We start from the raw sequence: 14,952 nt of genomic DNA, 5'->3' as shown, positions 1-14,952 counted from the left end.
AGTGAGAAAGGGAGGAAAAGAAAAAAATATGAAAAATGTTATTCATATAATGTGTACAAAGTAAATTAAAAATATATAGATACTCTACTTTGAATAATTCTAATACATGAGAAGTCTGATTAAGGGAAAAAATGAATCACACATTAAAGATTACTTGGAATGATCTTTAATTACCAAAAATTCTGTGTATATATAACATAGCATTCAATTTAATTCATATTTTTCCTACATTTTTAATTTTGTATAACCATAATGGAAGTTACATAGGCATAAATATATGAACTGCCTTAAAAGAAAAGATATAATAACATACCTATGCTTCCTTTAAGACACTAATATTCCTAAATACCAAATGTGTCATCTCAATGACACTGAAAAGCTGGGGAATGTATTGCATAGAATTTGAGAAGCAAAAATTAAGATAAATTATACTTTCCAAAATCACCTCACAGGCTTATTTTAAATGAAAAGAACATATTTTCACTTGGATATGGCCTGTTTTGAATTGTGGATACTATTTCACAGAAGAAAGACCAATGTGGATATCATCACCCATCCAGCCATGTGGCAGTGTGCACTCAAGAGAGATCCATATAAGTGCCACATCAGATGGAAATATAGTTACAAACTTGTATACCCAGTCACAAGTTAAAAAAGCAACTGTGGATATCAACGTCCCTCCTTTAGAATCAGAAAAGACTAAATAAACCTGATGTGATTTGTTATCAAAATGTTTGTTTCTAGATTCACTTTTTAATCAATTATACATATATATAAATTATATAAATAACTACATATTATGTATGTTGAACAAGAAAAAATTCAGTCTATGAAAAGGAAAAGCATGCTCAACAGTGAAACAACAGATAAAGAGAGTAATCTGAAAGAAAGGAGAACCAGCATAAATATACTGGGTTTCAATGGTCTTTACTGTAAAAAATGCCTATGGCATTTAGAAAAATATAGCAAGTGGGCAAGAGATTACTTTTGATGTTACTAAATATGCTCTTCAACAGAAGAATTTCAGGGCAATCTTTTCAGAGGAAGAGGGTTTAGGGTAATATAGAGGATTTCAGGATGCCAGAGCTAGAAGGCACCTTAGAGGAGGACGAACCATGAGACAGCCCTGTCATGTGACAGACATGCACAGCGAGGGCCAGTGCGCTGAGTTGAACTTTGCACAACCACTTAGCTGCTGCTGGGAACGAGGCACACAAAGCTCTCTATACACCATTACCATGTCCTGCCTCTGTTTTCATGACTTTTTTTTTGAGACGGAGTTTCACTCTTGTTGCCCAGGCTGGAGTGCAGTGGCGCAATCTCAGCTCACTGCAACCTCCGCCTCCCAGGTTGAAGCGATTCTCCTGCCTCAGCCTCTTGAGTAGCTGGGATTACAGGCGCACGCCACCACAGCTAGCTAATTTTTGTTATTTTTTAGTAGAGACAGGGTTTCACCATGTTGGCCAGGCTGGTCTCAAACTCCTGACCTCAGATGATCCACCTGCCTCGGCCTCCCAAATTGCTGGGATTACAGGCGTGAGCCACTGCACCTGGCACTTTCATGACTTTTAAGTGGAACTTCCATCGTATAATCATGGGAGCAATAATTGTATAGCTAAAGAGCATTCTCTGTAAATAAAAATATACTCTGCATTGACATTAACCTGTAATATCAATGTTCATTTTTTTCTATTACTATTACATTTTTGTAATAGTACATTGGTCCTCTTTCCTTGAGCTCTAGTCAATAAATTTATTTCTAAACTTATTTCTAAATTTTGAATGAAGTTGGGCATATACCCAACGACCAATTACAATTCGGAATACATATAGTTTGGATGTTTGTCCCTGCCCAAATCTCATGTTGAATTGTAATCTGCAATGCTGGAGATGAGGCCTGGTGGGAGGTGTTTGGATCATGGGGGCTGATCCCTCACGGCTTGGTGTTTTCTTTGTGACAGTGAGTTCTCGCAAGATCTGATCATTTAAAAGTGTGTGGCACCTCCCCCAACCCCACTTTCTCTCTCCTGCTCCTGTTTTTACCATGTGATGTGCCTGCTCCTGCTTCACCATCTACCAGGATAATAAGCCTCCTGAAGCTTCCCCAGAAGCAGATGCCGCTATGCTTCCTGTAAAGTCTGCAGAACTATGAGCCAATTAAACCTCTTTGCTTCATAAATTACCCAGGCCCAGGTATTTCTTTATAGCAATGCAAAACAGCCTAAATCAGATCCTAAAAGGGACTCCAGCACAGTTTTTGCAAAAGAATGCATTTAAGAAACTTTATTCAAAAATGCCCATGCATTCACTAAAATACATTTAAAAGAAAATCTAAATCTTGTTAAAAGTCTGTTCCAACCAGAAGGTTCAGGTGTCCTATATGAAATGGCTAACTTGTAACTATGGTTTGGGTATCCTGGCTGAATCATTTATACCCTGATATAGTCTCTTATCATGGTGATTTTTATGGTACCCCTCTCTTAAATATTTAAGGTAAAAGAAAGACTTCAGCAAATCAAGATACAAACAGCACATTAAAAGGAATCATGGGGGAAAAGGAGAAAGGATGCCCTTTATAACCTCAGCTTCAAGACACAAGTACAGTCTGTAAATCTCTTCAGTTTATTGGACTCACAAGTCTGGGTTCCATGCTGCCACTTATTTCTTAAGTGACATCAGCTTTACCAATCTTTCTGCACACTGGGTGATTAAATACCATATCCTTAAGCTAGGTGTTTAAAGGGATGCCTTCTTAGAGATAAATTCCCTAAATGTAAACATTTCATAGAAAAAAAATAGATTTCGGACATTAGTGGGAGCCATTTAAATGTTTCCTGTTGATTCCCTAAGGTTATAATGCCTTTGCCATATATAAGTTATTCTATATAAACTAACATAACAGAGTCACATGTGACAATAATACCCTTTAATTTATAACATTTTCTCATCACAGACATTTTCTATTCTTTGGAAAGTACTTAAGTGGGAAGGAAAGTGTGTTGAGCAAAAGAGGAGGATAATACACTCAGTCTGACATCACTTGATTACTTACAAGGTAGCCTTCCGTGGTTGTGTATCTTTACTTCCACTGCTCTTGGGGTCAACTGAGTTACCTGTCCCACGGGAAGTACTCGGTAAGGGAGTATTAGGAGAAAAGGAAGATGGAACGCTACTGGCATTACGAGTCCGGAATGAATCATCTGAAAGCAATACATATAAAGTCAGACATATCAAATATACTAACAAAGAGGGTAACCAAAGAGAAGAAAAGGTTAATGATAGCTAACTTTTTCACCTTTTAAATCAATTTTATGAGGGTATAATTTACATACAACAAACTGCAAAAAGTTAAGGTTTTGACATATGTACACCCCCATGAAGTCATCACCACAATCAAGATGTGAACATGTCTATCACTATGAAACAGTCCCTCATAACCCATCACAATCCTCCTCCTCCCTCTCCAAACCACTCCTGTCAACTATAAATTAGTTTGTATTGTCTAGAATTTTATATAAATGAAAACATACAGTATATACTCTTTTTTGTCTGGCTTCTTTCACTCAGCATAATTTTGAAAATCATTCATGTTTTATGTATCAATACTTCCTTCCTTTCTATTTCTGACCGGTATTGTGTGAATCTGTCAAAATTTGTTTACCCATGATATCTGTTGATAGACATTTCTATTTTTTTCCAGTTTTTATATATTACAAATAAAGCTGCTATGAACACTCACGTACAAGTCTGTGTGTGGACATATGTTTTAGTTTCTTCTCAGTAAATGCCAAGGAGTGGAACTGCTGGGTCATACACTAAATATATATTTAACTTCAAAAGAAACTGCCAAATTGATGTCCAGAATTTCTTTTCTTTCCTGACATTTCTTCCAGGAACATGTGAGTATTCTGGAGAGTTACTCCACATCCTCACACACACTTGATATTGTGAGTCTTTCTAGTTTTAGACATTCTAGCAAGTGTGAAGTGATATCTCCTTGGGTGTTTTTTTTATTGCTTTTAAATTTCCATTTCCCTAATGATTAGGACGTTAAGCATCTTTTCATGCACTTACTTGTGTATCTTTTGTGAAGTTCATGTTCAAACCTTTTTCCCATTTTAAAATTGGTTGCCTAATTTTTATAAAGACATCTTTGTATATATTCTGGATACAAATTCTTTGTCTGGTACATATGCTATGAATATTTCCTCCAAATCTATGCCTTGCCTTTTATTTTTTTAATGCTCTATTTCAAAGCCCAGATGCTTTAATTTTGATTAAGTCCAGTGTGCTGATATTTTTGTTTTATGGTCAAGATAAACCTTTGTGTAATCCAAAATCACAAAGACTTTCTTCTGTATTTTCTTTAGAAAATATAGACACTTTTATGCTTAGGTTTATAATACATTTTGAGTATAGTATAATTTTGTGTACAGTGATAAGACTTGAGATTCACAGGAATGGAAAGTCAGATACTGCCTGTTTTCACTTATAAGTGGGAGCTAAATAATGTGTACATGTGGTCATAGAATGTAGAATACTTGTCACTGGAGACTAGGAAGGGTGGGAGTGTCAGAGGGGATGATGGATGAGAAATTACTTAATGGTAAAATGTACACTATTAGGTTACACTAAATGCCCAGACTTAACCACTATGTAATATATCCATGTAATAAAACTGAACTTGTATGCCTTAAATTTATATAAATTTAACAAATAATTAAGGTTCAGGGTTTGTTTTTGTTTTTGTTTCTTTAATATGGATATCCAATGGTTCCAGCACTACTTTTTAAGTAGACTCTATTTTTTAGAACAGTTTTAAGTTTACAGCACAATTGAGTGGAAGGTACAGAGATCTCCCATATCTTCCCATTCATATACAGCCTCCCAACTTCAATGTCTCCCACCAGTGGTACATTTGTTGCATTGATGAACCCACATTGACATGTCATTATCGCCCAAAGTCCACAGTTCACATTAGGATTCACTCTTAATGGCGTACATGCTATGGATTTGGACAATATATAAATGACATGTTTCCATCGTTTTGGTATCATACAGAGTGTTTTCACTGCCTTAAAAATTATCTGTGCTCCATCTATTCATTTCTCCTTCCCCCGAACCCCTGACAACTACTTATCATTTTACTGTCTCCATAGTTTCATCTTTTCCAGAATGTCATATAGTTGGAATGTTTCAATTTGCTTCTTTCACTTAGTAGTATGTATTTAAGGTTTCTTCATGTCTTTTCATGGCCTGATAGCTCATTTCATTTTAGCACTGCATAATATTCCACTGTCTGGATGTATCACAGTTTGTTTATTCATCTACCTACTGAAGAACAACTTGTTTGTTTCCAAATTTTGGCAATTATGAATAAAGCTGATATAAACATTCATGCTCAGATTTTCGTGTGGATGTAAGTTTTCAACTCCTGTGGATAAATACCAAGGAGCACAACTGCTAGATCATATGGTAAGAATGTCTGGTTTTGTAAGAAACTACCAAACTGATGTTCCATAGTGGCTGTACCATTTTGTATTCCCACCAGCAATGAATGAGTTCCCGTTGCTTCACATCCTCACCAGCATTTGCTGTCAGCGTTTTGGATTTAGACCATTCTAATAGGTGTGTCATGGGGCTTCATTGTTTTAATCTGCATAAACCTGATGACATATGAGGAACATCTCTGCATATGCTTGTTTTCCATCTATATATCTTCTTCAGTGAGGTATTTGTTCAAGTCTTTGCCCATTTTTTAATCAGGTTGTTAGTTTTCCTACTGTTAAGTTTTACAAGTTTTTTGTATATTTTGGATAAAAGTCCTTTATCAGATTATGTGTTTTGCAAACATTTTCTCCCACTCAGTGGCTTGCCTTCTCATTCTCTTGACAGTATTTTTCAAATAGTAGTTTTAATTTTAATGAATTTCAGCTTATTCTTTATTTCATAGATTGCGCCTTTGACATGGTATCTAAAATGTCATTACCGTAAGCAGGGTCATCTAGATTTTCTCCTATGTTAACTTCTAGGAATTTTATAGTTTTGCATTTTACATTTAGAACAGCGATTCATTTTTGAATATATTTTTGTGAAGGGTGTAAAAGATCTAATTTTTTTTTTCATGTGGGTGTCCTATTGTTCCAGCTGCATTTGTTTGAAAAGACTATCTTTTCTCCATTGTATTGGCTTTGCTCCTTTGTTAATGATCATGTGACTACACTTACGTGGGTCTATTTCTGGGCTTCCTATTCTGTTCCTTCAATCTGTTTGACTATTCTTTTGCCAATACCACACTGTCTTGATCGCTGTAGCTTTATACTAAGTCCTGAAGTCAGGTGGTGTCAATCTTCTAGCTTTGTTCTTCTTCATTATTATGTTGGCTATTCTGGGACTTTTCTTCTCTAGGTAAACTTTGGAACAGTTTGTTGATATCCACCAAATAACTTGTTGGGATTTTGACTGAGACTGCATTTAGTTTATAGATCAAGTTGGGAAGAACTGACGTCTTGACAATATTGAGTATTTCTAGCAATGAACATGAGACATCTCCTTCTTTATTAGTTCTTTGATTTCTCCTATCAGAATTTTGTAATTTTCCTTATATAGATCTTGTACATATTTTGTTAGAATTATGCCTATTTCATTTTTCTGAGTGCTGATAGTAAATGGTATTTTGCTTTTAATTTTAAATTCCTACTTGTTCACTGCTGGAATATAGGACATACTCAACTTTGCACATTAACCTTACATTGACCTTCATATATTAACCTTATATTCTGCAACCTTGCCATAATCACTTCTTAGTTCCAGGAATGTTTTTGCCAATTCTTGTGGATTTTCTACATAGATGATCATGTTATCTGTGATCAAAGACAATTTGAGTTCTTCCTTCCAAAATCAGTATATCTTTTCTTTCCTTTTCTAGAACTTCCAGTATGATGGTAAAAAGGAATGGTGAGAGGAATACAGCATTGTCTTGTTCCTGATCTTAGAGGGAATGCTTCTAGTTCCTCACTACTGTGATGTTATCTGTAGGTTTTTTGTAGATGTTCCCTATCAAGTTGAGGAAGTTCTCTATTCCTAGCTTACTGATGGTTTTTATCATGAATAGGTGTTGGGTTTTGTCAAATGTCTTTTCCTCATGTATTACCATGATCATGTGATTTTTCTTCCTTGGCCTGTTAGTGTGATGTATTACATTAAGCGTTCTTCAAATGGTGAATTAGTCTTCTATAACTGGTATAAATCCTACTCAGTTTTGGTGTATAATTCTTTTTATATATTGTTGGATTTGATTTGCTAATTTTTTTGATAATTTTCACATTTGTGATCTTGAGAGATATTGGTATGTATTATTCTTTTCTTGGAATGACTTTGGTAGTTGGGTAATGCTGACCTCACAGAATGAGTTAGGGTGTATTCCCGTTGCTTCTATCTTGTGAAAGAGATTGTAGATAATTGGTATAATTTATTCCTCAAATATTTGGTAGAATTTATCAGCGAACCCATCTGGGCTAGATGCTTTCTGTTTTGGAAGATTATTAATTACCAATTCAATTTCTTTAATAGATATGAGCCTATTCAGATTGTCTATTTCTTCTTCTGTGAGTTTTGAATTGAGTCTTTTGTTGTTGTTGCTGCTGTTGTTGTTGTTGTTTTTTGTTTTTTGAGATGGAGTCTCACTCTGTCTCCCAGGCTGAAGTGCACTGGCATGATCTTGGCTCACTGCAACCTCCTCCTCCCAGGTTCAAGCGATTCTCCTGTCTCAGCCTCCCGAGTAGCTGGGACTATAGGTGCACGCCACCACACCCAGCTGATTTTTGTATTTTTAGTTGACAGGGTTTTGCCATGTTAGTCAGGCAGGTCTTGAACTCCTGACCTCAGGTGATCCACCCATCTCTGCCTCCCAAATTGCTGGGATTACAGGCATGAGCCACTGCGCCTGGATGAATTGTGTCTTTCCAGGAATTGGTCCATCCAGCACCATTTTTAAAAATATTATTCTATCACCATTGATTTATCTTTGAAGCCTTTGTTAAAATCTACTGACTATATATGACAGCATAGAACACAATGTCTTGATTACCAGAATTTTATAGTAATTGTTGAAATCAAACTTATATTTAAGTTCTCCAGCTTTTTCTTTTTCAAAACTATTTTGGCTACACTGGGGTCCTTTTGCATTTCAATACAGATTTTTAGAATCAGCTTATAAATTTCTGCAAAAAGACTACTAGAATTTTAATTAGGATTTCACTGAATCTCTGGATCAATTTAGAAAAAAACTGACATTGGAACAATATTAAGTTTTTCAATCCATAAACATGTTATATCTCTCCATTTATTTAGGTCTTTAGCTTCTTTCAGCAATATTTTAAAGTTTTTTATGTATCTCTAGCATATTTCGTTAAATTTGTCCCTGAGCACTTAGTGTTTTTGAAGATACTGTAAATGTTATTTTTTTAAATAAACTGTCTTTTTCAGAACAGTTTTGATTTACAGAAAAATTGAGATGACAGAACAAATAATTCTCATATATCCCCCTCATCCAATTTCCTCTATTAACAGCTTACATAAGTATGCTATATTTATTATATTTAATGAACCAATACTGATATATTATTAACGAAAATCCATAGTAGTTATTATTTTATCTAATAGCAACTTTTTCTGTCTCAGGATCCCATCCAGGATACTATATCACATTTACTTGTTAGTTCTCCTTAGGCTCTCCTTGGCTGTGACAGTTTCTCAGACTTTCCTGAACAGTTTTGAGTAGTACAACTGAAGACAGGCATAAGTCCCCACACAATGAACAGTGGATTCGTGTTAAGTAAAAAGTATCCAATCTGGCATTCCAAGCTCTGACTCTGACCTTTCCTTACAGTTTTGTTTGTTTGTTTGTTTGTTTTTGTTTTTGTTTTTGTTTTCTGGAGATAGAGTCTCGCTCTCTCGCCCGGCTCACTGCAAGCTCTGCCTCCCGGGTTCACACCATTTTCCTGCCTCAGCCTCCTGAGTAGCTGGGACTACAGGCGCCTGACACCACGCCCGACTAAATTTTTTTTTTGTATTTTTAGTAGAGACAGTGTTTCACTGTGTTAGCCAGGATTATACGGATCTCCTGACCTCATGATCTGCCCACCTCGGCCTCCCAAGGTGCTGGGATTGCAGGCGTGAGCCACAGCGCCCGGCCTCCTTACAGTTTTATCTAACACTACTCCATTATACTCACTCCACACTCCAGCCAAACTAGTCAGCTGCTGCTCCCTGAAAACACCAACAATCATCTTTTGTTTATGACTGGTACTGTGAATGGAATGTTATTCTATACACATCTCTGCCTGTCAAAATCCTAGCATACCTTAAGGTTCATCTCAAATGACATAATCATCTTGAAGCCTGTTTTGAGTCTGACAAATAAGATCTCTTCTCTATGCAAACATCTGACACATTTGTTAAAAGATGTTCTGCTTCCATTTTCTCTTTATAGATGTATTACATAGTAAATATTTTCAGTTTCTATTTTAAGTAATGAATAACAATAATAAGCACCTTTTTCTAACCAAGAACTCTAGGAGATATTTCATTCAACCTACAGTTCTCCCTCAACTAAAAATAATATTGAGACATTAAAATAGAATATTTTTCAAATATTTTAATAAAATATTTACTCTCATGATATAGTTTGGCTCTGTGTCGCTACCCAAATCTCACCTTGAACTGTAATAACCCCCATGTGTTGTGGGAGGGACCCGGTGGGAGGTAACTGAATCATGGGGGCGAATTTTTCCCATGCTGTTCTCGTGATAGTGAATAAGTCTCACGAGATCTGGTGGTTTTATAAAAGGGCAGTTCCCCTACATACACCCTCTTGCTTGCTGCCATGTAAGACACGTCTTGCTTTCCCTTTGCCTTCTGCCATGATTGTGAGGCCTCCCCAGCCGTGTGGAACTGTGAGTCAATTAAACCTCTTCCTTTATAAATTACCCAGTCTTGGGTATGTCTTTATTAACAGCATGAGAACAGACAAATACACCTCATAAAATACATAACTTAAGACTTTGGATGTAAGTTTTAGAATCTGTGGACCATATCTACTCTCTTGGTTCTTAAGGTCACTTAAAAACTAGCAAAGTTAAAACTAAATAAATTAATGCACTTAATTAAAACTTTTAAAAACCACTTCTGAATCAATATTCTTAATGATTTAGACAAAGAAATTTCTTGACAAAAAATGTTACAAAATCATGAATAAACATGCTCATTACAGCTAAGTGAAGAAGTACCAAGAGGATAGGTGAGATCCATCCAAGTCTGAAGAACTCCTTATGAACATCTATAATCATCTGCACCATTAGCTCGAAGCTAATTCAAACCGGTTTTGTACACTAAAATTTTTAAAGGCACTCTATATTTTAAATAAAGTTCTTAAACTCTGAATGTTCCTTAGTACCTCCTAAAGAATTCACAGCTTTACTGAGCTGAAAGTAATCAATGGTTTTATTATTTATAGTCCAAGATATGGGGAAAATTTTAGTTAATCAACTTTCTGTTATCAAATTATTTCTTGTGATAATCACCATCTACCTTGCAGAAAACCACTCTATATACTGTACGTGAATGTCGATGCTTTAATGCTAGAAGGATTTTCTCTTCCAGCAAATGAACCAGTTTACAGAAGAGCCAATGAGTATATACATTCCTCCTAAGAATTAAAAAGAAAAAGAAAAAGAAGACAGAATACTCAAAATGTAACCTAAGAAGAAAATGTAACTAATCTCTTAAAAATTTCAGATCTTTGAGCAGATTCACTACTATTTACACCTAAAAAAATTACCATAGATCAACAGTAAAATTTTCAACCAGTATCTCCAAAGCATAAAGTTAAAAACACACATTTAGCCACTAGTAATTTTAACAATATAGTCTACATTATTTATAGTATAATTCTATGCTCTATTATATAAACCAGAGGCCAGCAAATTACACTCTGTGGGTCAATCCACTGCCTGTTTTTGTAGATAAAGTTTTATTGGAACACCGCCATATCTATTCATTATGTACTGTCTATAGCTGCTTTTACTCAGTAACAGCAGAGTTCAATTTGGCCAACAAAGCCTGTATATTTACCTTCTGGCCCTTCAGGGAAATGTGCTGACCCCTGCCACAAACTTCCAAATACATAATATTGTAAATGTCTAGCTGTTCATCTAGATTTACAGTGAAGTCCTGCTGTTTTTAACTTCCTTAAAAATTATTGCAAAACCTTTTTGTCTGTGCCTCAGTAAACCTTCCCAGTATGGCAAAACATACCCTATCACTTTTGTTCTTTTTCTATTTTAAAAGTACTAAACTCTTGAGTCTTGACACAGTGAAGACAAAATAGTTTAGTCAAATATTTTCTCAATTGCTAGACAAAAGTTTAATTTCTTAGGGATCTGATAAAGATATAGATTTAAGAAAACACTATATCTAGTACTAAAGAAATAGGTCATTTAAGGAAAATAATATTTTGTTAAATTTAGCAACTTTTTGAAGAACTTAGATTGCTACTTACCAGTTAGTGAAAGCACAGAAGTCTTTCCTAACCCTGAGACAGAAGTTGTATATCCTGTTGTAGAACTTTTACTAGAAAACAACATGATTTAGTTTAAAATACAAAAACACACTTCTTACAATCTCAGTCATCTAACACTTGTGCTGTTTTAATCTTCTTTTTAATGCTTTCCTCTACTTATGAAACGTTTGTTGCTTTTATTTCTCTTTTTTTTTATATTCATGCCTCACAACGCTTCGTCTATAACTTGAAAGCATTTCCTTAAACTTTTGCTTCATCAGAATTACAGTTTTTCTTTTGAGGTTCAAGCAAGGCAGCTAAGATGGGTAAAATTTTCTTGGAAATAAAACTCATCTTTAGTTATAATCTCTTTTTTCTATCTTGAGATCACTCTATTGGCCAGGTACTCTTGATGGATCTACTGATAATGCCCAAAAACACAGCTGAAATTCTGTAAGAAGCTATCTTTAATAAAAGAAAAATACTTTTTCCGGAAACATATAATTTATCTTGATAGACAAAGGAATAGTTTTAAAGATATTTGTTTTCTTAAAATTATTTTGCTTGTCAATTGACATACAGCAGTTTGTATAGCACATGCAAAAAATCGTGGTAATTTAATTTATATTGATTCTATCCTAATCTTAACTGCCTGTAATTTTGTCTCCTGGGCTAAAGGGGAAACCAGACATTCATCTATTGTCAGGCTAACTCTGCTGTGATCACTTTATCATATGAACATGCCAATGGCTTCTTTATAGACAGAAACAATATTAGTAGCAAAGGGATGTCTATATACATTTAGATAATGGAACATACTCATATGTATTAAAAGTTAAGTGGCATATGTGATATACTACTATCTCCCTCATGAAATAATATATGGATTCTATGATATTATTAAATAGTATCATGTCAGTATTCTTCCTAGAATGCCAGAATACCTATTTTTGTGAAAATTGTTGGAGGTCTCTTATTTTTAAATATAACAATCCCTACAGAAGAAAACTCACAAAATATTGGCCTATAAAAAAAAACCTCAAAATTAATTCTGATTTTTATAAAATGTAAACTCGTATATATGAAGATGTGAATAAAGATAAAAATTATGTTAAAAATTGAAGGGCTTACAGATCATACCTAGCACATTTCTCTAAGTTGCCATATTTTGCATGAAAAGCTTGATTATTAAAAGACTGGCTTCGAATCAATTTGGATTTCTTGATTTCTTTACCTAGAGCAATAAGCAGAAAAAAGGAAAATGTATTCAGTTCATCCTCAGCTGCTCCAACCGCCATTCCCTCCCCAACTATCATCATTTTCAGTAAAACACAGATGGCTTTAGCCTTTTTTCCTTAATTTGAGCTCACTGAAGTATCTCTTACCCTTACTACCAATTAAAAACTACCAAAACACCTAATGATAGAAGGTGAAAAGTGCTTTAGAATGAGATATATTATCCTACTGTATCTCATCTAATAGAGTGACTTTGCCAGCAATTTGTATACAAGGAAGAAAAATTACAAAAAGATATAAAAAGAAGTTATTTCTTACTTGTCGATGGGGTGACAGAAGATGGTCCAGGAACAGAAATGGGGATGTTCTTGGGCAGACTTTGCGTTGGTGTCTTAGTGTCTCTACCTAAAATAAATTCTGCTTTAAGTTGTATAATTTCCTCTAAGTCCTTATTAATCTCCATAAATACACAAGACAACTCAGACAATATGAATCACTATCCCTAGCTAAGCAGCTTTCTTTTCCAAATATTCTTACTTGGTAATATTTACATATTTCAATCTTTGTTATTCAGTGATCAATTTCACAATCTTACAGCTGTTATCAGACTTGAAGCTTTTCTTTTGAAGGATCTGAACGTCCACTCTGGTTCCTGCCTTTCATTCATGTACTCTTAACATCTGTACCACATTAAGTGGCCAATTTTCAAAAACGACTTTTCAAAAATGAAAGAAAGTAAAGCAATTTTCCATATCAAATAAACAATTCAGCATGTTCTTTCAGAATACCAGGATGCAACATTAATTATGTAATTAAGTGTTGAAGACATAGAAAAACTACTTACGTTTCTTTTCAAACATTTTATCACTCATGGGCCTTCCATCATTCTGTTGCTTTTCTTTCTCTAATTGTTCCTGTTATTAAGACAGTATCTTGCATTAAAGGTACAACTGAAGTAGGTCTAGAAAATTGTTCTGAGAAATTAAGCATTAGAGATTCAAGTAAAGTTCATAAAAATGCCTAAAAGAAGTATTTTTTTCCAATGTTAGTGTCCAAAGAATTCAGGGTTCTTTCAGATTTGTGCTCTTTTCATATCTACAGAATTATGCCCTTGAGGGTTTGTCAAGCTAAAACAATGAGTTTGGTATCATTGTAATAATTACCCTTCATTTTCTAGATGGTATTTCCTAAATCGCATTAGCAAAATATCCATTACTTTGGTCATTTCAATTTCAGATTGCTAAATGGCTAAATAATATCTTTCTTTAAAAAGATTGAGAGAAAAGAAAATGGTCTTGGATATTTTTAAATGCTTTATTTAAGTATAATATACATAGAGAGGCTGGGCACAGTGGCTCACGCCAGTAATCCCAGCACTTTGGGAGGCCAAGATGGGTGAGTCATCTGAGATCAGGAGTTCGAGACCAGCCAGGCCAACATAATGAAACCCCATCTCTACTAAAAACATAAAAAAAATTAGCCAGGCATGGTGATGCACGCCTGTAATCCCAGCTACTCAGGAGGCTGAGGCAGGAGAATCACTTCAATCCAGGAGGTGGAGGTTGCAGTGAGCCAGGACCATGCCACTGCACTCCAGCCTGGGTGGGTGACAGAGTAAGACTCCATCTCAAATATACATATATAAATATGTATAAAGAAAGTACACAAATTATAGGTATACAAATTCAGAGCTCAATGAATTTTCCCAAAATAGACGCACTTGTATAACCAGCTCCAATATCATGAAACAAAACGTTACCAAAACACAGGAGGCCCTTATGCTAACAGAACAAATAGGCAAGAAAATCAACAAACACAGCAAGTTCTGAACAAACTTGGTATAACTGACATGCTAGAATACTAGAGTCAACAAGTGGAGAATAAATATTCTTTTCAAATGCACATGTAAACTAAGGAAAAATATGGAGAAAATAAGATAAAGAATTTCCACGTAGAAGTGGACTATATAAAAAAATCAAATGGAAATTCTAAAACAGAAATAAAGCATAAAACTGAAAATTTTCACTGGGTTGGATTAACAGAGTTATCCATTTTCTACATGTGTGCCTCTATTATCTTGATCATATTAATCACAGTTATCTTGAAGTCCTTGTCTACTAATTCCAGTATCAGGATTATCTGCGGTTCTCTTTCTA

At 34.8% G+C, this 14,952-nt stretch overlaps 1 protein-coding gene across 2 annotated transcripts in view; it reads right to left on the bottom strand.

Annotated features, from left to right (window-relative positions):
- PPP4R4 (protein phosphatase 4 regulatory subunit 4) overlaps window positions 1-14,952 on the bottom strand; it is a 105,541-nt gene that overhangs the window by 1,171 nt on the left and 89,418 nt on the right. For both annotated transcript variants that reach the window (XM_003832814.5, XM_008958243.5), the window contains 5 exons: window positions 13,641-13,710; window positions 13,115-13,201; window positions 12,701-12,794; window positions 11,561-11,631; window positions 3,053-3,200 (listed from right to left, as the gene is read on the bottom strand). In XM_003832814.5, the coding sequence (XP_003832862.3) occupies window positions 3,053-3,200; window positions 11,561-11,631; window positions 12,701-12,794; window positions 13,115-13,201; window positions 13,641-13,710 (470 nt within the window). The remainder of the gene's footprint in view (window positions 1-3,052; window positions 3,201-11,560; window positions 11,632-12,700; window positions 12,795-13,114; window positions 13,202-13,640; window positions 13,711-14,952) is intronic.

The sequence above is a fragment of the Pan paniscus genome, chromosome 15, assembly GCF_029289425.2.
Source record: "Pan paniscus chromosome 15, NHGRI_mPanPan1-v2.0_pri, whole genome shotgun sequence".
Lineage (NCBI taxonomy): Eukaryota > Metazoa > Chordata > Mammalia > Primates > Hominidae > Pan > Pan paniscus.
This window is presented reverse-complemented; position numbering and strand designations above follow the sequence as displayed.